Source organism: Humulus lupulus, chromosome 3 (genome assembly GCF_963169125.1).
Source record: "Humulus lupulus chromosome 3, drHumLupu1.1, whole genome shotgun sequence".
NCBI classification, from domain to species: Eukaryota; Viridiplantae; Streptophyta; class Magnoliopsida; order Rosales; family Cannabaceae; genus Humulus; species Humulus lupulus.
The window spans coordinates 171591345-171615611 of NC_084795.1; the positions used below are offsets into that span (position 1 = coordinate 171591345).

At 35.5% G+C, this 24267-nt stretch overlaps 2 protein-coding genes and 1 long non-coding RNA gene across 5 annotated transcripts; 1 reads left to right on the top strand and 2 right to left on the bottom strand.

Moving 5' to 3' along the window:
• Window positions 1-239: 239 nt before the first annotated feature.
• LOC133823270 (hydroxymethylglutaryl-CoA lyase, mitochondrial-like) lies at window positions 240-3987 on the bottom strand. 2 transcript variants are annotated; one of them, XM_062255936.1, is made up of 6 exons: window positions 3793-3987; window positions 3285-3464; window positions 2860-2933; window positions 2618-2780; window positions 1322-1437; window positions 240-707 (listed from the first exon to the last, which is right to left on the bottom strand). In XM_062255936.1, exons 2-6 carry the CDS (start codon window positions 3295-3297, stop codon window positions 459-461), a joined length of 615 nt encoding a protein of 204 aa, XP_062111920.1. In that variant the 5' UTR covers window positions 3298-3464; window positions 3793-3987; the 3' UTR covers window positions 240-458. The 2 variants fall into 2 exon arrangements, with proteins under 2 accessions (XP_062111920.1, XP_062111919.1); XM_062255935.1 differs by lacking the exons at window positions 3285-3464; window positions 3793-3987 and having other exon boundaries at window positions 2860-3055.
• A 227-nt stretch (window positions 3988-4214) lies between these two features.
• Window positions 4215-8937, top strand: LOC133823271 (uncharacterized). 2 transcript variants are annotated; one of them, XR_009888216.1, is made up of 3 exons: window positions 4215-7464; window positions 7966-8181; window positions 8311-8937. It is a non-coding gene; the product is annotated as an uncharacterized LOC133823271 (long non-coding RNA). The 2 variants fall into 2 exon arrangements; XR_009888215.1 differs by having other exon boundaries at window positions 7966-8937.
• Window positions 8938-11221: 2284 nt separating this feature from the next.
• On the bottom strand, window positions 11222-19254 carry LOC133825213 (uncharacterized). Its single transcript, XM_062258189.1, has 4 exons — window positions 18263-19254; window positions 11625-11825; window positions 11437-11513; window positions 11222-11346 (listed from the first exon to the last, which is right to left on the bottom strand). The coding sequence occupies exons 1-4, from the start codon at window positions 19252-19254 to the stop codon at window positions 11222-11224; spliced, it is 1395 nt and encodes a 464-aa protein (XP_062114173.1).
• Between the last annotated feature and the right edge of the window lie 5013 nt (window positions 19255-24267).

Genomic DNA, 24267 nt, shown 5'->3' on the forward strand with positions numbered 1-24267 from the left:
TTATTACTAAAACACAGGTCAGCCTTTCTGTCACTAGAAGCCCAAAGTGATCAAAGTTGACTTGGTGAAAAAAGCTCTTACTGAAGAAGAATCGGTGCAGCGCTAACATATAGTTAGAGAGTGAATTGATTAAAAAGTCCTAACTACTCATTTAAAACAAGTTAATCCCATGGTCTTACGAAACAACTTGATCCATTACCTTGGTCCTTGCTCCTAAATTAGACTCCAAAGAAATTGAATAATAGCTCAACACAGTAATCTATCCTATATGATATATTTCTAATTCAATTACGTACAACGTTCTCTGTCTTTATCTTAAGGAGTGAGGGGGCTCTAAAGCTGAAGTTTTTATTTTCATTCTGTTTTTATCTGTTCAGTTTGGAACAATACTGTCAATGCATGTGGATGTCCATGCATAAGTTTACAGAATGGAAGGAGCTAACAAAAGTCCCATTACCTCATAGCTTGGAGGAACAAGAAGGAACTTTTCTCAAGGCAGTTGCTGCCTTTGAACCAGATGAGCGTCCCAAGTGATTCGAAATGAATTCCCCAGCCATGATGAGCTTTTCGAGATCCACATTGGTCCTCACTCCAAGTCCATTAAGCATGTACACAACATCCTCAGTCGCGACATTGCCAGTAGCTCCTTTGGCATATGGGCAGCCCCCAAGACCGGAGACTGATGAGTCCACAGTGCTGATCCCTGCCTGTGAGGAAAATTAACAAGATTTTACTAAAATATAATAAATTTAAAGGGAAAAATGCTTTGTTAGTAAGAATTAGGTTGCCAATAAGTAGCCAGGGAAGCTTATGAGTTCTAATTTAAGTGAACTGGTAATGAGTTTTACACAAACATGACTCAGTATGGATGTTATGCCAAACAACTTAAAAGACAATTTACTCTTTAGGCCACCTAATTCAGGTTGGACATTTTTATTTCTCAGATTCAACTTTTATTAAAAAAAAAATACATTTTTAATATATTTTATTTTGATATGAACTAGAATTAAGAAAAATGAATAAGTACATCGAAATGCCCCATCACATTACACGTAATGATCATGCTATGGTGAAAAACCAAATTAAGCTTGCCATTCATTTCTAGTTACCTCATTATGTTCAACTATTTACAAGTGTAGACCATATCAATAAGTTCAATACAACAATGGCCAGAACAAGTTTTTGCTATTCTCGTATTGGTACTAAGTCAAACAATCCTTAAGGTTGATGTTATAAACAAAACAAAAAAAAATGATACTCACACAAACTGGTTTGTGTCTCTTAAAACTAGTTCATATGTATTTGAAAGAAGTCTGCAAACCTGGAGGGAGACCAGTGTATTTGAAAGAGCCTGTCCATATATATCATGAAAATGGACAGCTATCATGTCAAAAGGCACGACGTTAATAACAGCCTTAAGCATTGGAATAACAGTACCTACGAAAAAATATACAGCCAACAAGTTCACATCAGAATGGGAGGGTTAATAAACCACAGCAATAAATTGGAGACATTAAAATAAGTGATCAACCAATTAGTAGAGGAAAATTATATCATTTATTATTCATAGACCTAACAGGTGAAGCCAGACAAGACTAGCCAAGGTTTTGGACTATTTTGTCTCTATAGAAAATCAACAGTCAGGCAGAGCCCCAGACAGCAGGGAAGATAAAATAATATTCCCAAAATGAGAAACTTTTATATTTGAATTTTACTTGACATACAATTCCCTGAAATTAATAAATGACTATCAAGTAACAAATATAAGTAATTCAGTTGCATTTAAAGAAACACCCATTCCCCTTCACTTATTACCCTAGGTTCTATGATTTTATTTCATCATAAAAGAATTGAAAATAAAATTCAATTGCCATGCATACATGCATGCATTCATGAAATTGCTTGGGTTATTCATGCACTTTAATCTCAATTTTATCACCTCAATCCACAAAAGACCAGTTTTGATTTTATACTGTTGTTTAAGAAGCAGATCTGACCAAAAGATAGAGGCCAACACCAACTCCATAAAAATTCATAGGAGTCAAGAAATAAAATTTTAGACCATTAACAAAATGAAATTCATGACTAGTGAAAGACAGTTTAAAAAAACAAAACAAAAACAGAAGAAGGCAAAGGAAGGGAAGCAACCCTTGAAGATTACCAGGTGTACCGACACCAATTGTATCGCCAAGAGAAATCTCCGAGCAGCCCATATCATAAAGTTCTTTGGCCACATATGCTAAGGGATACACTTTTCCTTTTCATCTCATGAAAAGAATTTAACCCATAATTTATTTTGTAGATACAAAACATAACAAGCAGAACCAAAAGTATAAACCATATTTGGGAAAGAACAAAATGATCACTAAAGAGTATGAGAACAGCTTTTCTCTTAGATTTTAGGTTCTAATTTTCTACCCAAAAAAAAAATCTACAAGAATAACAGATGTTCAGGAAACTACCTAACAAAGTAAAATAAATTTTAAAAACAGTATATAGTTCATCTACATGTAAGAGAAACATTACCAAGAAAAGAAAAATATAAATATATGCATAGGAAAATATTAAATAAATTAAAATAACATAGATGAAGAACATAGACAGTTGGGCTACATACCCACGAACAGGATTGAAAGCTTTTTAGCAGCACGGGCAACATCACGACACCGAATTAAACTATCCTCAATGCTACAGTTGAGATTTCTTTTTGAAAAGGACTCAGAGGCCGCAGGAAAGATGGCAACTTCCTTAGCACCAGCAGCAACAGCTGCCTCAAAACCCTACAGAAAATAAACAAGCCAAATCAGTAATTCTATGCTGAATTCTGTCCGTTCTTATGTTCGCATGCAAAAATATTACTTTAAGATTAGGAGTTAACACAGGGAAACTAGCTCCTTCAACATCTTGAATTGCTTCCATTACATCCTTAGCATCTGATAGCAGAAAGATACACAAGATACCAGTAAAATAAAAGTCCATCAAACTAAAGATGAGAAAGGTTTAGAACTCCAACCATGAAAAGTAAAAATCATAAACTAAAGAATTTATGATCCAGAAAAATGAGAAGAAAAAATAAAAGAGATACAATATGATTCTCAATAAGAGGGGAAAAAACATTTGACAAACTAGTTAACAGCATGAAAGGGAGCAGGGGCAAGTAAAATAACTTTTTACAGCTCTAGCAACCAACATAGCTACAAGTCTACAACTCACACAACAAGCTAAAATGAAAGTATGATTTACACAGTGAAGTTCATTTTTCACATAATTGCCAAATTGTTTACCTGTTAAACACATTTTGGTGAGACAAAACTTGTAGCTTCTATAACTTGTAACCCCGAAGAGACTAGCATTTTAATCAATTCAACCTTTACAGAGGTAGGGACAATGTTTTTCTCATTCTGCAATCCATCTCGCGGTCCAACTTCAACTATCTTTACAAATTCTGGAATATTTCTAAGAACCTGCAGCAACAATAGATTAATAAGTTGTAGAATCCATGCACTATGGAATTCAAAAAATAAATAAAAAATTGAAGCCTCTTGACTAAGGAAAAAAAACTTGATATCAAGGGACAGCTAGTAAAAACAGAAAGAGGCATAGAAAAACATTACAATGTAGAGAAACGCTCTAAGATTGAGGAATAGATGTACACCTAAACATATTAATATGTTAGAACATTGCCAGTATTTATTTTTCCAACCCTCCTGTCCATTATTCTATCATTCACACTGATTTTTCCAATGAAGTATGCAGCAGTAACAAGCAAAGTTAATATAAAATCCAAGGCACCTTATCTGTTAATTCCTCTGAGCACTTGTCATTGAAATGAGAGCTATAATGACGAACAGAGAAATTTTCAGCATCATGGTCATAACCAACTATCCATCTATAATTCCATCCGTGCCGTGCCGGTTCACCATTTTTCGTGATATCAAACTGAGATACATTTCTGGACTCTCTACTCCACTTGAACACCTCTCTTGCATACCCTTTACAGCAAAAGAAAGAATACAATCAAGAACTAGTTGCTCACTAATTGATATAACTCTAGAACCTTACCAAGTGGGGATAAAACTGCTATACACTTAATAATAGAATAATAACAAATATTAGAGGTTGATATTTTTTAGAGACTAGAGTTGGTTATAGCCATCTTGTATTATTTGGGCCTATATATACTGTCCATAACTAATGTGTTCAGGAGCTGTTTTGGGTTTTCAACAGGATTGGCTTTGTTATCTCTATCTTTAGACTTTTATCACTTTCCCTAACCCTAACATGGTATCAGATGCATACCTAATTCACTAAAAGCCCTTCTTCAAGAAAAAGCCCTAACCCATTTTCAAGAAACTGCTCTAACCCATTTTCAAGAAACCCTTGCACGCTCTCTCTTCTTTCTGTGTGATGGCACGCGACGAACCCAGACCAGAAGCTCTTCGGTGCCTCTTCTAGCTACGCCTCGCTGCCCTCATCGACGCCTCCTCCATCCTCATCACCTGCTCCGGCAACTGCACCCTTTCCTCCTCCTCTCCCTCAGTCGGAAGCTGCTCCTCACGGTATGGCTTATTCTTCTCTCCCTCACGAAGGGGTTGGTCAGTCGCTGCACTCGTCCTCATCCCCGATCCACCATACCTTCTCCTCGCCTGCCATCAACCTGAGCTTAAATGCTCCTACTGCCGGCGTTAATGGTGGCATGGGTGTCAATATTGTCTCTGCTACAAATCGGTATCAACCTTCCCAACTTGATCATACATATCATTTGGAGACAATCCTAACTTTCTCATTGTTCCTAAAGTCTTAATAGGTCAAGACAATTTTTCAATCTTGGAAAAGACCTGTCTCCATCTCTATTGCTGCCAAGAACAAAACCCCGTTCATTGATGGCTCTCTGTCCCGACCACCTCCATCAAATCCGAACTTGAACTTTGATTCTTGGATGCAATGTAACAACATGGTCATAGCTTGGTTATTGCAATCTATCTCTCAAGAAATTGCAGCCAGGAGTATGTTTTAAGATTCAGCCAGAGATATGTGGCATGATCTTCATGAGCGGGTCAATTAAGGAAATGGTCTTAGGATTTTTCAACACCAAACTTCAATGCACAACATCAAACAAGGAGACTCGGACGTGAACACCTACTTTACTAGGTTGAAGGCTGTGGGATGAGCTCAAAGAGTTTCAACCGATTGTTCCGTGCACTTGTAGCTGTACTTGAGAAGCTATTGAAAGACTCCTTGGATATTACACTAGAGATCAAATTCTTCAGTTTCTCACTGGCCTCAATGACTCCTATATTCCTATAAGGGCTCAGAACTTGCTCTATGATCCCCTTCCACCTTTGTCAAAGGTGTTCTCAATGATAGTTCAAGAAAAGCGACAACGCTGCCTTGGTAACCCGACCTCTCTCATTGTTGTTGCTTCTGTCCCTACTCACTTGGCCAAGCCTCCACTGTCCAGATCAAAGAAGCCGAGACCCCGTGCTCTCATTGCCTCAACCCCGGCCACCTAGTGGAAAAATAGTTCTTTCTTCATGTTTTTCCACCCGGGTATGGTGACAAACGACATCAACAGGAAGCATCCAAGCCTACAGTTCATCAAGCTTCAGCTTCCCCTGCCTTTGCACCTCTCTTGGGCAAACAGCCACTATCTTCTCAAACCGAGCTCAGCCAACAACTCATTTCTCTCCTAAGTCAGCAACTTCACAACACTTCTTCCACTAGTGATACTCAACCACCTCTCAAATTTCTAATAATCCTGTTGAATTCCCCTCTATTTATGGATAGTGGACAGTGGGGAAACTCACCATGTGTGTCACTCACTTTAGTATTTTACTACTATTGATCATCATCCTATTGCTAACTTAGTTACTTTACCTAATGGGCATAACATTCGCATTACTCATTCAGGCTCAATTAGGCTTAATAGTACTATCATTTTGACTAGTGTATTATTCATACCTGATTTTAAATTCAATTTGTGTTTCAGTTAATGCTTTTTTGCAAAATAATCTTAACTCTCTAATTTTTACATCTTCTGAATGCTTTATTCAGACACCTACTCGGACTTCCAAGATTGGGATTGCTAAGAAAATTGGCAAGCTATTCTTCTTTGAGCAAGGTAGATGTTGGGTACAATCTGATTTAGCTATTCACTCTTGTACTGAAATGGACCAATGGCATTGTTGCCTTGGCCATCCCTCTATGTCAATCTTAAAATCTATCAATAAAACTCTTATTTTCTAACAAACTCACGATAACATGTGTTCTATTTGTCATTTGGCTAAACAAAAACGTCTTCCTTTTGTGTCATAATAATATGGCATCTGCTCCTTTTGATTTGGTGCATTTAGATATTTGGGGACCATTTCATGTTCCAAGTATAGAAGAGTACAAATATTTTCTTACCATTGTAGATGATCACACTCGGTTCACGTGGGTATATATGCTTCAAGCAAAGTCAGATGTGCAAGTTATTGTTCCACAATTCTTTTCTTTAATTGCTACTCAATTTTCTAGTGATAATGCTAAATAGGTGAATCTTACTTCTTTCTATGTCACTAAAGGTATTGAACAATTTCATTCATGTGTTGATAGACTACAACAAAATTATTTCAATCTCACATCTCTCTTCCATATTGGTCTTACCTCATTAATAAAGATGTTTACCTCATTAATATAACTGCTTCTCTTTTACTGAAAAAGAAAACAACATTTGAGTTATTTTACAACAAATTGCCTTCATATGATCATCTTAGATGCTTTGGCTGTCTTACATGTGCTTCAACATTAGATAAGACTAATCATAAATTTTCTCCAAGGTCTAAAGCTTGTATCTTTATTGGTTATCCTCATGAAATGAAAGCCTATATTTTACTTGATATTGAAAGTCAACAAATATTTCATTCTAGAGATGTAATTTTCTATGAAAAAATATTTCTTTAAAACATGACAAGTCTAATGTTTCGACTGATCAGTTATTGTTGTCTAAGGTGTTTCTTGCAGGGACTAATACTTCTCCCTATTCTCCTGCTCCAAAGGAGTCTCACACTGTGTCACAACCAGCCACTACCTCAAAAAGTGGCAGATCTGTTACTTGCCCCTCTTATTTTAGAGACTATGTTTGTAACTTGTAAATATCTGATTCTACCACTGCTCACCCCTTATCTAATTTTCTATCTTATGATAGGTTAAGTGATCATTTTTGGGCTGCCATTCTTTTCGCAAACATTGTGGTAGAACCGACTAGTTACAAGCAAGTTTTAACCATTCCTGAGTGGCAACAAGCAATGAAAGATGAACTTCATGCGCTTGACAATAACAAAACATGGCAGATTGCCTCTCTTCCTCCAGGACAGCACACTATAGGAAGCAAATGGCTCTACAAGATCAAATACAAAGCAAATGGATTCATTGATCAATACAAAGCAAGATTAGTGGCTAAAGGCTACACTTAAAAGCAAGGTGTAGATTACTTTGACACTTTTGCACCTGTCGCAAAATTTAACACTCTTAAATTACTTTTTGCTATGACTGCCATAAAAAATTGGTCTTTATGCCAAATTGATATAAACAATGATTTTCTTCATGGGGATTTAAATGAAAATATCTATATGACAATACCAAAGGGTTATCAACCCCATATTCCCCTTCCTACAAATGTGGTTTGTAAATTAACCAAAAGTCTATATGGCTTAAAACCAGCCCCTAGACAATAGTATCACAAACTCAGCACATATCTCATTTCTAATGGTTTTAGAAAATCTCACTTTGACCATACTTTGTTCATTAAGAGCACAAATCATGTCTTTATTGCTCTATTGATCTATGTTGATGACATTGTTGTTGCTTCAAATAATAATGTTTGTCCTTTACGTTTTTTCTTAGGGCTAGAGATTGGTCGTTCCAATAATGGAATATCTATGTCTCAACACCCATTTACCTTGCAATTATTACATGATACAGGTTACTTAGGTGCCAAAGTTTCCTCCACTCCAATGGAGCCTAACACAAAACTCAACAAAGATGATGGGGACCTCTTACAGGATTCAACCATGTATAGAAGCCTAATTAGTAAATTAATTTATTTAACAATTACTCGTCCTGACAATTCGTATGCTATCATTAAGCTAAGTCAATGCTTAACTACTCCTCGGACTCCTCATCTTCATGCGGTGCACCGTATCCTTCAATACCTTAAAGGATCGTCAGGCCAAGGCCTCTTTTTTTACTCTAAATCTCCACCTGACCTTAATGCATATGCTGAATCTAACTTTACTGGCGCAAATTTATCTCTTAAAAAAATTTCAGATGCAGATTGGGCTTCGTGTAGTGATACCAGACGATCAGTTTCCGATTTTTGTGTCTTCATTGGCAAATCACTCATATCTTGGAAGTCCAAGAAGCAAGAAACGGTCTCTCATTCTTCAACTGAAGCAAAATACCGAGCTATGGCCAATGCAACGTGTGAGATTACTTGGTTGCTGTCTTTGCTGAAAGATTTCGACATTCATCACTCCCAACTAGCCATCCTTTATTGTGATAACACGACTTCTATTCACATCTCAAAAAATCCTATCTTCCATGAAAGATCAAAGCACATTGAGATCGACTGTCACCTTGTTCATGAAAGAATTCAAGATGGTTCTCTCAAACTCATTCATGTTCCTTCCAAAAGCAACCTCGCTGATGTCCTCACAAAACCCTTGTTCCCAGCTCAGTTCAAAGAGTTAGTGTCCAAGATAAATGTCAAAAATCTGTACATTTCATCTTGCGGGGGTGTATTAGAAAAATAACAAATATTAGAAGTTGTTATATTTTAGAGACTAGAGTTGGTTATAACCATCTTGTGCTCTTTGGGCCTATATATACTGCCCCTAACTAATGTGTTCAAGAGTTTTGGGTTTTCAATAAAATTAGCTTTGTTTTCCCTCTTTAGACTTTTACCACTTTCCATAACACTTAACAATGGAAAATCCCAAGTTTTCTCAAAATTGACTTTTAGTTGCTAAATCATTCAAGATGTGTAAGCACAATTAAAAATATATATATAAATAAATAATACTCAATACATAAAACTATGAAACTCCTCAGTGAACTTGCTGTCAAAAAAGTAAAAACTAAACTTTGGATACAAAAATATTCAGTATTTCAAAAAACATACCTCAATAGTTTACGCAAAGACTTCGCGGTTAGCATATTGGTTCAAAAACACGAGAGGAAAACTACTACAACAAAAAAAAATGTACCACAATCCAAAATCAAATTGGTTTCTTTTCTTTGAGAATTATTATCAAACGCCTAGCATGTTTTTAACAGATACAAATAACATGATAGAAATCATTAAGAATCCAAAATCAAAAGAAGTTGGACCTCGAGAAAATGAAATCTTTCTTGAGTCTGAAATCAAATAACCAAAATTCGATCAAAATCTCGCATCCATTACTACTGGAGAAAGAAGGTTATCCAAATTAGACAGATTAGGGAAGGTTCAAATAAAATTGGAACATTTCTAACAAACAAGTAGAGCTACAATCTGAACAATGTGGGCTCTTGACATAAATATAAAAATTTGAGAAATTATAGGAAAGGGCCAAATCAAGGTATTAGTTGTCTTCATTTTTTTAATTGTAGAGAAATAATGTTGCTGGTTAGTAACCTTTAAAAAAATAATTTTTTATTTAATTAATTAAAAATTTGACAATTAAACATAAAATATTGTTTGGTAACTCTAATTTTATTTATTATTTTTAAAATTTTTAATTAAAATTTATTAAATTTTGAAAATAGAATTTTTTTCAATTTAATTTTTTTTTAAACCGTTTTCGACTTTTCGTTTCTTTTTTTCTTCTCTTCTTCAAATCAACACCTCATTTTATATTGTTAAGCAACAAATAAAAATAAAAGTTATTAAACGCATTTATTATTTTTTGTTTTTAAAAACAAAAAACAAAAATAGTTACCAAACATGTTTTTATTTTTTAAAAATAAAGAAACAAATATAAAATAATATTTCCATATTTGTGTGATTACAATTTAGGTAATCACAGCCGATACTTTTACATTGTTGATTACCTAAATTATTTTTTTCTATCATTTATTTATTTATTTAGGAGTGTTTGACTTTACAATAGTGGTATATGTATATTAGTTTTGTTTAATTAGTTTTTATTTTAAAGTTATATTGATTTTTTAAAGTTTTTATGGGTTGTTGGTATATTATTTTCTAACTAGTGTATATGTATTTTGTGGTATGGTATATTATTTTTTTATGATATTTAGTTTCTTTCTTATTATACATAATGGTAGTATATAATTTTGTATCATGTTATATACATTTTAATAGTAATATATAATTTTGTTAGCATAGTATATACATTTTTTAGTAATAATTTTGTAAGTTTTGTTGGTATATTATTTTTCAATTCAGTATATGTATTTTGTGGTATGGTATATCATTCAACAACTCATAAAAAATGAAAAAAAAATCAAAATAACTTTAAAATAAAAACTTGTTGTCCGTATTTTTACCCCCGGCACGTGGCAACCCCCAGTGGCTGCCTCGGACGTTCATAGACATCATCGGGGCATGTTACAAAGGGTGCACATCAAGCGGGTTTGTCGGGTTCGGGTTGGTCGGGTTTTGGGTGGAAGAAATTAATACCGAACCCGCCCGAATCGCTCTCGGATTTCTTCGGGTTCGGATCGGGTCGGTGGGGAAGTGTCGGGTTCGGGTGTGGGAAAAGTGTAACCAAACCCGCCCGGAATGGATGTCGGGTTGGTCGGGTTCGGGTAGGGTTCGAGTTTCACACTCTTTTTTTAAAAAAAAGTTGTGTTTATTTATTTTTGTCAAACTTTTAATTGATCTAACATTTTACCATTAATTAAAGAAAGAATAAAAAAACTTACTAAATACATACTTATTAGCAAAAACTTATAGCACACTTCTTAGTTTCTTAGAAATTTCCACAAATTAATAATAATAAGTAACTTATATGAAACATCCAAGTTATAACTTCTAACTCTAACCAAAAACAAAATGCTATAAATTCAAAAGTCCATAATTAAAATTTAAATGTCCATACCAAATTACTAATGCCATAGTCCAAATCCAAAAGTCCAAATTCAAATTTGAAAGTCCTTAACAAAAAGTCACTAAACTACTAAAACTTAAAAAGTCCACAAAATAACCAAAGTCTAAAGATGAGTTTCCCGTCTTCATTCAATCAGTTCCATGTGCAGCTAATGAGGCTGTAGATGGAGCATTAATAGAACCAAAAGATGAAGCGGAAATATTTTCACTACCACTAGCTCCAGCAGTTGTAGTATCACTATCACCTGTGATCTCTAAAATATTATACATTTCCATAAATATGATTTAATTTCAAACAATAATTACAAATAAAATTCTAAATAAAAGTTTGTTTAACAACTTACCAGACTCCAGAATCTCTGATGTCTCTAGAACTTCATTTTCATTCATGTACTCTCGAACAATGATTGGTTGATGTGAACTGCTCCACCAGTTTTTGAGACATATTAAACATTCAACCATTTTAGCAACCTAAGAAGCATCAATCGAAAAGGCAGCCTAAGAAGCAATAGTTGTAACTGGTATGGCTAACACATCACGAGCAATGGTTGACAAGATCTTGTACTTGAATGCATTTCCGGCCCACCATTTCAAAATGCCGAAGTTGACACCCTCAATCATAGGTTCAACATCCTCAATTAGATACCTATCAACCTCATTCTTTGTCTTACCACCATCTTCCTCTTTCCTTTGTTGTACAAACTCATCATGCAACGAAGCATACTTATTCAAACTAGAAGTAGTAGTGAATGAGGAAGAGGAAGATGTTAGGAAAACTTATATAGGATCTTTATTTATTTTCATGTATATCTAATATTAAACAAATTAATACAAGATAGCCTAAACACATGTTTCTAAAATTGAATTCAAAGAGAAACAAAGAATAGAATACTTACAGTATACGCAACGGAATTAAAGACTCATTCCTTCAGTTTCTTTAACTCTTGTATCCTCTCTGTCGCAGAGTATTATCAAAAAACTACACCGATCTTTTATTTTCTTCACAATCTTCCAATGTATCCTTAGAATCACCTAGACTAGTGTGGGCAATTCTCAACACATGAGATGGATATAGAGAGAAGAAGAGAAAATAACAAAGAGGGTTAGAAAATGACTTGTGTTTAGAGAGAATCTAAAACTATCATAAAACCAGTGATTAAACTTATGTTTTGACTTCTCTCTAAGCACTCCTTTTATAGACTCAATTAGGTCATTTAATTTAATTATAAAATCAATAAAATAATAGCCATTTTAATACCCTAGGTCGAAATTATCATGGGCTTTAGGCCCGTGAAATTTCTCATTTGATTATAAGCCCATTGGACTTAAAATCAAGACCTGTATTATTTTCTATTGATTTAATTAATTAAATAATTATTTAAATCATTTATCAAATTAATTATTTATAATTTGAACCTTGATTTAGACTTATTTATTAATTTAGATACCAATTTATCTTAGTTAATAAATCTGCCATAATTTTTCTTTTCTTCTCAAAATTACATAACTCTGTGAAACTATCCAAAATTGACCTGGCCAACTTTGATAATTCTAATTGATAATTAAATCAATTAATTGAGACTATCTAGATGATTTTATCTAAGGTACAATGGGGACCATGGGCCTATGAAATCAAGCTCCAATAAGTTATCATAAATCTAACAAATAAATTTACTAACTTATTAATTCCTCGTGACTCCACTATAGACTCGGAATTGCACTCTTGAATCCATAGAACGCTCTATAACAAATATAGATACGCTATTAATTATCCATTGTTACAGCCATAATTTTCACTCAATCCTCTATAGACAGTCTATAATGAGATAGGACTAAAATACTATTTTACCCCTCATTGTATTTTATCCTTAAAACACTTAGTTCCTTGTAAATGATATTTCAGTAAACTAATTTAATTACTAAAATGAGATCTCTATCATTTAACATTTTGAACCAAACTAAAAGGAAACCATCGTTTCACTTCTTCATCAGAAGCTATAGATGTTCATATCTATGATTCACACTCCCACTCAATTATACTACTGAGTTCCCAAGATATAAGTATGGGCTAGTCCGTAGGGTAAGCTGGTAACGAACAAGTCAAAGAAATCAAATAATACAATCAGTTAGAATACTAACCACTCAGAATTGAGATTGAATTGACATATGGTCAACTATATGATATAACTAGAATAGATAATAACGGTATGTTTACTTATCTTATCAACTGTCAATATCGGTCCTGTTCGATGTAACAAATACATCCGATCTTATCTACTTTGGTAATGTTCTGGAAAGAACATAACACCACAATGTGTAAGTAGATCATATCGTAGATTAGCAAGTCAGTGTAAATCATGTGCACTGACTAATTTTAGGACTAACTTATTTTGAACATATAATCATATTTATATTCCACTGTGATTACGTCACTATAAATAAGATTAGCTATATGCTCGAGATTTAATAGAACTTTATATTAAACAAATAATCATGAACTTAAAACATGTGAGCAAAGTGATTGACCAAGTCAAAAAATGATTTCTATTCTTTTATTGATAATAAATGAGATTACAAAGAATTTGGGTTTTAATTAGGGCATAAAACCCCAACAAACTCCCACTTGCACTAATTGAAACTAATGCCTTAATTCTACTAATCCCATCTCCTTGATATGCTTATCAAATGTAGCTTCTGGTAATGTCTTTGTAAACGGATCCGCAAGATTGTCTTCATTCGCAATCTTCATAACCTTCACATCTCCCCTGGCAACATATTCTCGAATAATGTGATACTTCCTTTCTATATGCTTACTTCTCTTGTGACTTCGAGGTTCTTTCGAGTTGGCTATAGCTTCTGTATTGTCACAAAACAACACAAGTAGTTTATCCATTTCTGGAATAACACCAAGATCCGAATAGAACTTCTTTAGCCAGACTATTTCCTTAGTTTCTTCTGACGCGGCTATGTACTCAGCCTCCATGGAGTAATCTGAGATTACAGACTGCTTTACACTTCTCCAAATCACAGCTCCACCCCCAATAGTAAACACCATTCCAGAAGTAGACTTCCTGTCATCGACATCAGTCTGAAAATCTGAATCGGTGTAGCCTACAGGGTTCAGAACATCACCCTTGTAGACTAACATATAATTCCTAGTCCGTCTCAAATACTTTAGGATATGCTTAAATGCTACCCAATGTTCCGGTCCTGGGTTTGACTTATATCTGCTCACTACTCCCACTGTATAGCAGATGTCTGGTCTAGTACACAACATTGCATACATCAGACTTCCAACTGCAAATGCGTAAGGAACTTCTCTCATTGCATCTTCCTCTTCAGGAGTTTGGGGAGACTGCTTCTTTGAAATATGAATTCCATGGTGGGATGGTAGACGCCCTCTCTTGGAATTTGTCATTGAGAACCATTCAAGCACTTTATTTATGTAAGCTGCTTGAGATAGAGCTAAGAGTTAGTTCTTTCTATCCCGAATGATCTGGATACCAAGAACATAATTCCCTTCACCCAAATTCTTCATCTAGAATTGACTATTTAGCCAATTCTTCACATCTGATAATATGAGTAAGATATCATCTACATAAAGAACCAGGAATACCATTATTTGATTTGCCTTCGATTGGTTAACACAGGGCTCATCAATATTTTGTTCAAAACCATAGGTTTTGATTATTTCATCAAACATAAGATTCCAGGAACGAGAAGCTTGCTTAAGTCCATAAATGGACCTATTCAGCTTGCAAACTTTTCCTTCTTGTCCAGCTACTTTAAATCCTTCTGGCTGATCCATATAAATGACTTCGTCAAGCTTTCCATTTAGAAAAGCTTTCTTGACATCCATTTGCCAAATCTCATAGTCGAGAGCGGCTGCTATGGATAGGAGGATGCGAATGGATTTGAGCATGGCTACCAAACTAAAAGTTTCCTCATAATCCACGCCTTTTTTTTGGGTATAACCCTTTGCCACTAATCGAGCTTTATAAGTCTTGATATTTCCATCAACACCTCATTTTTTCTTGTATATCCACTTGCACCCAATGGCCCTAAAGTCACTAGGTGTTTCCACAAGATCCCAGATGGATTTTGAGTACATGGACTCCATTTCCTGTTTCATGGCTTCGAGCCATAGTTCCTTTTCAGGGCTAGCCATTGCCTGTTTGAAAGACAACAAATCATCATCACTAGTGTCACCAACAACCATATTGGTTTCACCATCCAAACCATAGCGAACTGGGCCCCTAGAAACCCTTCCCACTACGATGAGGCTCCGTGACTGTTTGCTCAGGAACAGTGGTACTTCTTCATTTAAATCGACTTGCGTCGGTTGTACATGAAGAATGGGAATTTCATCATCAACTCGCGTTGATGACGATGGAACATTGGTTGGAGTCAATACTTCAACCATCTCTTCTAAAACTACTTTGCTGGGAGGTTTAAAGTTCTGGACATAGTCATTTTTCAGAAAAGGTAGCATTTGTATAAGTAAACACTTTCTTTTCTGAATGACTATAGAAAATTCCAACCTGAGTGCCTTTAGGATAGCCAACAAACATGCAAACTTCAATTCGCGGTTCTAGCTTTCCCTCCTTTTTCCTCAGGATGTGAGCGGGACACCCCCAGATTCTATAATGGCATAAACTAGGTTCACGACCATTCCAACATTCTAAAGGTGTTTTGGGGATAGATTTAGACGGCACGACATTGAAAATGTCATTCGCAGTTTCAATTGCGTGTCCCCGGAACAAAGTTGGTAGAGTTGAGTAACTAAGCATGCATCTAACCATTTCCAATAAAGTTCTGTTCCAGCGTTCCGCTACACCATTTTGTTGCGGAGTACCTGGGGCAGTAAGTTGTGATAAAATCCCAAGTCCAGTTAAATGATCTTGGAATTGCATATCCAAATATTCTCCACCCCTATCAGATTGCAAGATCTTTAACATTTTACCTAATTGGTTCTGAGCCATTGCTAGGAATTCCTTAAACTTTGAAAATGTTTCTGATTTCCTGTGCATTAGGTAAAGACATGAGTATCTAGAGTAATCGTCAATGAAAGTGACAAAATACTCAAATCCACCCCTGGATTGTACATTCAAAAGTCCACAAACATCTGAATGCACAAGACCAAGTGGTTCGTTGGCCCTATCACGCTTTGCAGAGAATGGACGCTTGGTCAGTTTGCCTTCTAGACAAGATTCACAGACAGGTAATTCAGCTAAGTTGAGTTCCCTCAAGGTCTGTCCTTTGTAAGTCTTTGAATCCTATCATAGCCAATGTGACCTAGTCTCAAGTGCCATACATACACATATTATCGTTATCAGTCTTTTGACGTTTATGTGTCCTAGGTTTAGCTACTTTGAATAAATCATTGTTAAGAGCGAGAGGTTCGTTAGGTCGCAAAATATAAAGCCCGTTTTCCAAACATGCAATACACAATTGTGATCCATTGAAGGAAATAGATATATTAGAACTTGTGAAAGTCATAACAAATTGTTCTAATTGCAACATGGAAACTGAAAATAAATTTCTACTAAAATCTGTAATAAAAAAATACATCTTTTAAAATTAAGTATTTATTTCCGAACTTCAGACGAGCTATTCCTCTAGCTTGGGCCTTAACGAACGCTCTATTCCCAACTCTAAGATTTAAGCCACCTTCGTCCATTCCTCCCACAATTCAAGAAGTTGTAAAGAGTTACAAACATGGTTGGTAGATCCAGAATCAATAATCCAAACGGATTTATCATTCTCTAAAACACATGTTTCTAAGATAAATGAACTATAATCATTACCTTTTTTTTTCGCTGCTAGAAACTTGTGGCAATCTCATTTCCAATGCCCCTTCTCTTTGCAGTGAAAACATTTATCTTTACCTTTCTAGTTTTTCATGTTCTTCCCCTTAGGCGTCTGTGCACGTGGTTGTGCACTCGTCTTTGCAGGCTTGGGGTTGTTGTTTTGTCCATCTTTCCTCTTGTTTCTAGCTTTAGAAGATGAAGCTGGGTTAGCTTTAGCCTTAGCTAGATCAACAACAACATGAATTGGTCCACCCATGATAGGCTCAAAAGTCTGAAGCTCATTCATGAGCTGCGTCAGACCATAGTTGAGTTGATCACGAACGTGCAGACATGGTGCCATCCGAGAATTCACGGCGCCATCACGTACGTGTGGAGACGGTGTTATCCAAGCATTTACGGTGCATCACTAACGTTCGGACACGATGCTCATTCTGGGGATTCCTCAATCATGACGAACTCGGAGTTGTCACCAATCAACTCTATGTTGATATTCTGCTTCCAATTAAGGAAGTTTTCTCCAGTGAGTTTCTCCATCGAAAGTTGAGAAAGGATGGGAGTAGACACAGCCATAATTATACTACAAATTACCAATAAAATAGAAATCAATCACATTTGCTCAATAAAACTTCTATTCACACAAATTTCAATAAATAGCACAACATATACCAAACATATGTAAGATATGAGAAAAAATACCAAAAACAATCATATCTCTATTTCTTTAGGTTTTTAACTAATCTATGATATCCTTGTCTCAGTTGGCGAGAGTAAAAAATACCACTAGTTAAATAGAGTTGTAAACTCATTTAATAATGGACACCACTATTAACAACCTACTATTTGATCAAAATAAGAAAACAAAATCTCTTATTTTATGAGCTAGACCCACGGTTTCAATAATCATAGATTTAGTTCTAGTAGTCACCATAGGGGTGAGTCTAGTAGAATTTGACCTATAATTATCTATCTTTCAAAATCTAACCTTGTCAAAATAACTAATGAACACCTTCCGTAGGGGGACGAATCAAAGCTCCTCGAGGCACCATTAAGCTAATGACTGTTAAACCAACGGTGGAGATCGAATAAAATTCTTAAAATAAGCTCATTATAAAATTAAAAATAGTATTTTTATTATTTATTTTTAGAAAATTAATGACTATGGTTTTCCAAAAAAACAAATTAAACAAATTAAAAATTTTTAAAACCAAAGTCCTATAGTTTCCTATTAATTCTAAAGTTTCACATTGAAACAAATTCAATTAATCTAGAATTAATTCGTTGCTAATCAATATTTAGGTTTAACTAATATAATGAACATATACAATTAAGTCCAACTTAGGTAAATGAGCCTTCTCTAAACCTGAGCCCTCCATAAGCTTTAGGACGACAGACAAAATCCCAAGATGCCAGGTGAAATTTGCTGCGGGTTCCCTTCATACCCCACAAGAAATTCCTACACAAACGATCAATATTTCTAACCACATGTTGAGGCAATAGAAAAATGTTCATCCAATAATTCCTAATTCCCATTAAGACAGACTGGATTAACTGAGTTTTACTAGCATAAGATAAGTTTCCGCTGGCCCAGGAATTAAGACATAATCTAATCTTCTTGAGGATTATTTCAAAGTCAGATGCTTTGCATTTGCTAGGTCTAAGAAGGACACCAAGATACTTCAGTGGAAAAGATCCCTCCTGCAGATTAGTACAGTTCAACACATCCTCCTTAGCTGCATCAGTCAGCCCACCAAGGTAAATACGGGACTTACTAAGGTTAATAGAAAGACCTGAAGTCAAGGAAAACTCAGTAAGAGCTGAGTGCAAGATCTGGACAGATTGAGGATTAGCCTTGCAAAAAATAAGTAAATCATCCGCAGAGCAAAGATTAACAAGATTGAGAGATTTGCACATAGGATGAAATCTGAATCCTTTATCCTTGGAAGCTTTGAGGAACATTCGAGTAAGGTAATCCATCACAATGACAAAAAGCAAAGGAGAAATAGGATCCCCTTGCCTAAGCCCTTTACCTCCCTGAAAGTGACCTTGGATTCTACCATTTAACAGTAATGAGTAGGAGGTACCTCTCAAGCAAATCATGATCCAACAGATAAATTTACTAGGAAAGCATAGAGCTTTTAGCCAATTCTCCAAGAAGTCCCAATCAATTGAATCATAGGCTTTATTAAGGTCAATCTTCATAACACATCTAGGTGAGCTATTTTTCCTATTATAACCCTTTATCAAATCTTGAAATATGAGAACATTATAGGCAAGAGATATATGCTTTATAAAAGCACCTTGATTAGAGTTAATCAACGAAGGAAGGATAGTATCAAGCCTACTGCATAGCATCTTAGATATGCATTTTTAGATGGTAGTGCAACAGGCTATTGGCCTAAAGTCAGCAGCGGTAGAAGGCTGATCCACCTTCGGAATCAGCACCAAGAGAGTGTCATTTAAGCTTTGAGGAATTAATCCTGTCTCAAAAAATTCAAGGATAGCTTGAGAGACCTCCCTGCCTATTTCTTTCCACAAAACCTTGAAAAAACCAGCCCTGTACCCATCCGGTCCTGGACTTTTAACAGGATGAATGCTAGAGAGGGCCATTTTAACATCATGAGTAGTGAACGGCTTAATTAGGTCCAGCTGGGAAGATAAATCTAAAACTAGGCCATAAGAGATACTTTGCATATCAATATGACCATTAGCTCTACCCGAACAACCTAAGTAGCTCTGAAAATGATGAAGGAAATGGTGAATTACCTGCTCGTAATCATCAACAACAGCCCCATCAGCTGATATATAAGAAACTATGCGATTAGATAACTTCCTTTTCTTCAAACTGGCATGGAAAAAAGCCGTATTGTCATCCCCAAAGCGAAGCCAAGTAATATTACTCTTTTGCCGAATAAAACTCTCATAGACCTTCTCATGTCTTCTATATTCCAAAAACGCTTCTCTTTCAGCCAAGACTAAAGAATCATTGCTAGGATCAGCATACAATGCATTTTGAGCCTACTGGAACAGAGGTTTACTATGCTCAAATTGGCACCCAACATCCCCCATAATCCTCCAGTTGAATCTCTTGAGCACATGCTTAAGCCTAGTCAATTTCTGAGCCAATCTCGACAAACAATCACCCCCAGAACAGATAGGCTTAAACCAGCTATCTAACACAATCTCTCTAAATCGATGATCAGAAGCCCACATATTAAAGTAACGAAAAGGCTAAATCCCCAAATTCCTGACTTCAACTTGTTTGATTAGTAAAGAACTGTGATCAGAAACCACCTCCCATTGGGAAAAAGCTGAAGCTAAAGGGAACTTATCCACCTAAGCCTCATTACAGAAAATTCTATCCAATTTAGAATAAATGTGATGCCCATCCTCTTGGTTGTTAGACCAAGTAAAATAAGGTCCCATAACCTTCATTTCTTCAACAAGTCCGAGAGCCAACCAGGCTTGAGCATCCTCCATTTCCTTCCCTGATATAGGCCTCCCACCCTAACGATTCGTGCTATCAAACACTACATTAAAAGCCCCCAGAACTAACCACGGCTGGACAAACAAGTGCACTTGGGACAGGTTATTCCACAAAACTCTCCGAGTTTTTAAATAGTTTGAGCCATAGATAGTAGTAAGATAGAAATCTAGGTTCCTACTACGAATATGAATATGACAATGTAACATTTGAGAAGACTCCTGAATGATATCAACATGAGCCAGATGTGGTTTCCAAATTAATAAGATTCTGCCCTCTAGACAGTCACTACTGCAATATCTCCAATCATAAAATGTAGAACTCATAATATCTTTAACTTTATCCCCCTTGATTTTAGTTTCAAGTAAAGCTCCTATACCAACCTTATTCAATCTACAAACATCTAAATCTGACATCTGTTTATTCTTCCTGTTCAACCCTCTAACATTCCAAGATAGGATGTTGCAAAATTCCATTAAGATTATTGGGACAGACCTGTTCCGGAAGAGTCTTCTGAACCTCTTGCAAAGCACTATAAGAGTTCCTTAAGGAATCAATAGTAACTGGGACTTTAGCTTTTCCATTCCAAGTTCTCTTAGGACGAGCCCAGCCAGTATCATTCGATCCAGAACCAACTGGAGCTTCTGCTTGAGGAGGCTTAGTTATGCTTCAAATTAGTGGTATTCTCAACTGGCTGCTGAACAGGTTCTGGTATATGTTGAGCTTCTTTCTTCCTCCAAATAGTTCCAGCTTCAAACTTACAAAAGCTTGACGAGTGCCCTAGCTTCTTACAATTAGAACACTTGGTTGGAAGTCACTCATACTCAATCAGCTGTTCCATCACCTGACCCCGTTCATTAAGATAATTGATGAATTGAGGCAGCTTATCAGCTATTTCCAAGTCCACTAAGACTCGGGCAAATCGTAGCATGGAACTATCCTTGGTAATCTTATCCACCATAATAGGCTTCCCAATTGTGCTAACAAGTGCACTCAAGCACTTGACACCCCAATACTGTAATCCAAGTTCAGGTAATCGAATCCACACCGGAACTGTTTTTACTGACCTCAAAGAGTCTAGATCAGTTGTCCAAGGTCAAAGGATGACAGGTTTCTTGTCAAAATGAACCACACCGATTTCAAGAACCAAATCACGGGTAGCTTCATCATGAAATTTCACCATGGTGAAACTTGAATTTAGGCGAGCCACTCTCTCAACACCAAGTTTTCCCCAAATCCTTTTTATGAACCCTTCAAAGATGGCTAATGGAGGATTAGCTCCAATCACAACACAAATCAAAGTTGATTTCCAAAAAGATGCTTCAACTTCAATCTCTTCCAAGTCCAACTGAGCAATGATCTGACCCTCCCTAAGCATTGGTTCCGCATATTGCAGCTGCAAACCCCCATATGTAGGTAGTGATTGTTTAAATTTTGCCCAGGTTGCTTTTGCCGATTCTTGAAAATTCCCAGTCTCAACCTCAGCAGCCCAAGAGACCGGACCCTGCTCATCATCAGAATGAGGAATCCCCCTCGAACTACCTTCAGTGACCCAATGACCAGTTGCCTGCTGCACACCAATATCATCATCCTCCTTCGCACTATTGACAAGGTTCTTGGGTCCAGACCCAAGATTCAGAGCAGCATCAATTTCTTCCATCGAAAACTCGGCCTCCGGAGATGGAAGAAGAGAATTGGATGAAGGGAGCTCTAGAACACGATCTTGTTTGGCTGGCTTCAGCACAGATTTATGCCTCCTTGCCATGGAAGGAGAGAAACCTGAGACTCACGCCCTGATTGATGGTTAAAAAAATAATTTTAAATACATAACAAATTTGATATTTTTGGCTTTGATTATAAATAATAAATTTCCATAATTTTAATTTTCTTTAATTTAAAAAAAATAATTTTTTTTGGATGAATAGTACCCATGGAAACTGTTCACCGTGGCTGGTGCACGCGGGCGTGCGCGCACGCATGGGGAGCTAGGCCAAAGTTTTCCAAAAAATTTTTTGAGTAATTTTTCAAACCAAAACCATTTTCTAATTAATTTTTAACATGTTTTACACAAAATAAAGCATATATAAAAATTAATAGCATAGAAAACACAACAAAATAACCTAAAAATTGCTAAAATTCACATAAAATCAATATGCTTCATAAAAACATGAAACCCATCCAATTATTCAAACACATCAAATAATCCAATTTTAAAAATGTTCATGCATGAATAAAGATTACCAAAGGCTCTGAGGCCATTTGTTGGAAAAAATTATACAGGATCTTTATTTATTTTCATGTATATCTAATATTAAACAAATTAATACAAGAAAGCCTAAAACATGTTTCTAAAATTGAATTCAAAGAGAAACAAATAATAGAATACTTACAGTATACGCAGCGGAATTAAAGAGTCATTCCTTTAGTTTCTCTAACTCTTGTATCCTCTCTGTCGCAGAGTATTATCAAGAAACTAAACCGATCTTCTATTTTCTTCCCAATCATCCAATGTATCCTTAGAATCACCTAAACTAGTGTGGGCGATTCTCAACACATGAGATAGATATAGAGAGAAGAAGAGAAAATAACAAAGAGGGTTAGAGAAGGACTTGTGTTTAGAGAGAATCTAAAACTATCAGAAAACCAGTGATTAAACTTATGTTTTGACTTCTCTCTAAGCACTCCTTTTATAGACTCAATTAGGCCATTTAATTAATTAAAAAATAAATAAAATAATAGCCATTTTAATGCCCTAGGTTGAAATTATCATGGGCTTTAGGCCCGTGAAATTTCCCATTTGATTATAAGCCCATTGGACTTAAAATCAAGGCCTGTATTATTTTCTATTGATTTAATTAATTAAATAATTATTTAAATCATTTATCAAATTAATTATTTATAATTTTAACCTTGATTAAGACTTATTTATTAATTTAGATACCAATTTATCTTAATTAATAAATCTGCCATAATTTTTCTTTTCTTCTCAAAATTACATAACTCTGTGAAACTATCCAAAATTGACCTGGTCAACTTTGATAATTCTAATTGATAATTAAATCAATTAATTGAGGCTATCTAGATGATTTTATCCAAGGTACAATGGGGACCATGGGCCTATGAAATCAAGCTCCAATAAGTTATCATAAATCTAACAAATAAATTTACTAACTTATTAATTCCTCGCGACTCCACTATAGACTCTGAATTGCACTCTTGAATCCATAGAACGCTCTATAACAAATATAGATACGCTATTAATTATCCATTGTTACAACAATAATTGTCACTCAATCCTATATAGTCGGTCTACAATGAGATAGGACTAAAATACCATTTTACCCCTCATTGTATTTTATCCTTAAAACACTTAGTTCCTTGTAAATGATATTTCAGTAAACTAATTTAATTACTGAAATGAAATCTCCATCATTTAACAACTTGAACCAAACTAAAAGGAAACCATCGTTTCACTTCTTCATCAAAAGCTATAAATGTTCATATCTATGGTTAACATTCCCACTCAATTATACTACTGAGTTCCCAAGATGTAAGTATGGGCTAGTCTGTAGGGTAAGCTGGTAACGAACAAGTCAAAGAACTCAAAATCGCTAATAAGGCTTAAGGGCCTTGATTAGTGTGCCAGGAGGGCATTAATGGATTAATTGTGATTTAAACGCGTAATTATATGTTTAGTAATGTTTTTATGATAATATGAAATAAATATGTGATATATGTAAGAACCACATTATTATGTGGCAGGTCCGCGGAGCACGACTCGAGACGATCCTAGGGTCAGATAGCGGGAAAAGTCACAATGGAACTTAAAATATGACTTTGGACAAGTCAGAGGTACTTTAGGTATCGGGTAGTGATTTGGACTA

What these genes read in the sequence shown, in the direction of transcription:
- LOC133823270 (XM_062255935.1), bottom strand. Translation starts at nt 2,979, where the DNA reads ATGGACTTTTATTTTACTGGTATCTTGTGTATCTTTCTGCTATCAGAT. An exon ending in GCTTTCAATCCTGTTCGTGG is followed by an intron (nt 1,438 to 2,617) that starts GTATGTAGCCCA and finishes ATTTTTTCGTAG; the next exon opens with GTACTGTTATTCCAATGCTT. An exon ending in ATACACTGGTCTCCCTCCAG is followed by an intron (nt 708 to 1,321) that starts GTTTGCAGACTT and finishes TTTTCCTCACAG; the next exon opens with GCAGGGATCAGCACTGTGGA.
- LOC133825213 (XM_062258189.1), bottom strand. Translation starts at nt 19,254, where the DNA reads ATGCTATGCAGTAGGCTTGATACTATCCTTCCTTCGTTGATTAACTCT. An exon ending in AAAGCTTATGGAGGGCTCAG is followed by an intron (nt 11,826 to 18,262) that starts GTTTAGAGAAGG and finishes TACTACTTCTAG; the next exon opens with TTTGAATAAGTATGCTTCGT. An exon ending in ATCAGAGATTCTGGAGTCTG is followed by an intron (nt 11,347 to 11,436) that starts GTAAGTTGTTAA and finishes ATAATATTTTAG; the next exon opens with AGATCACAGGTGATAGTGAT.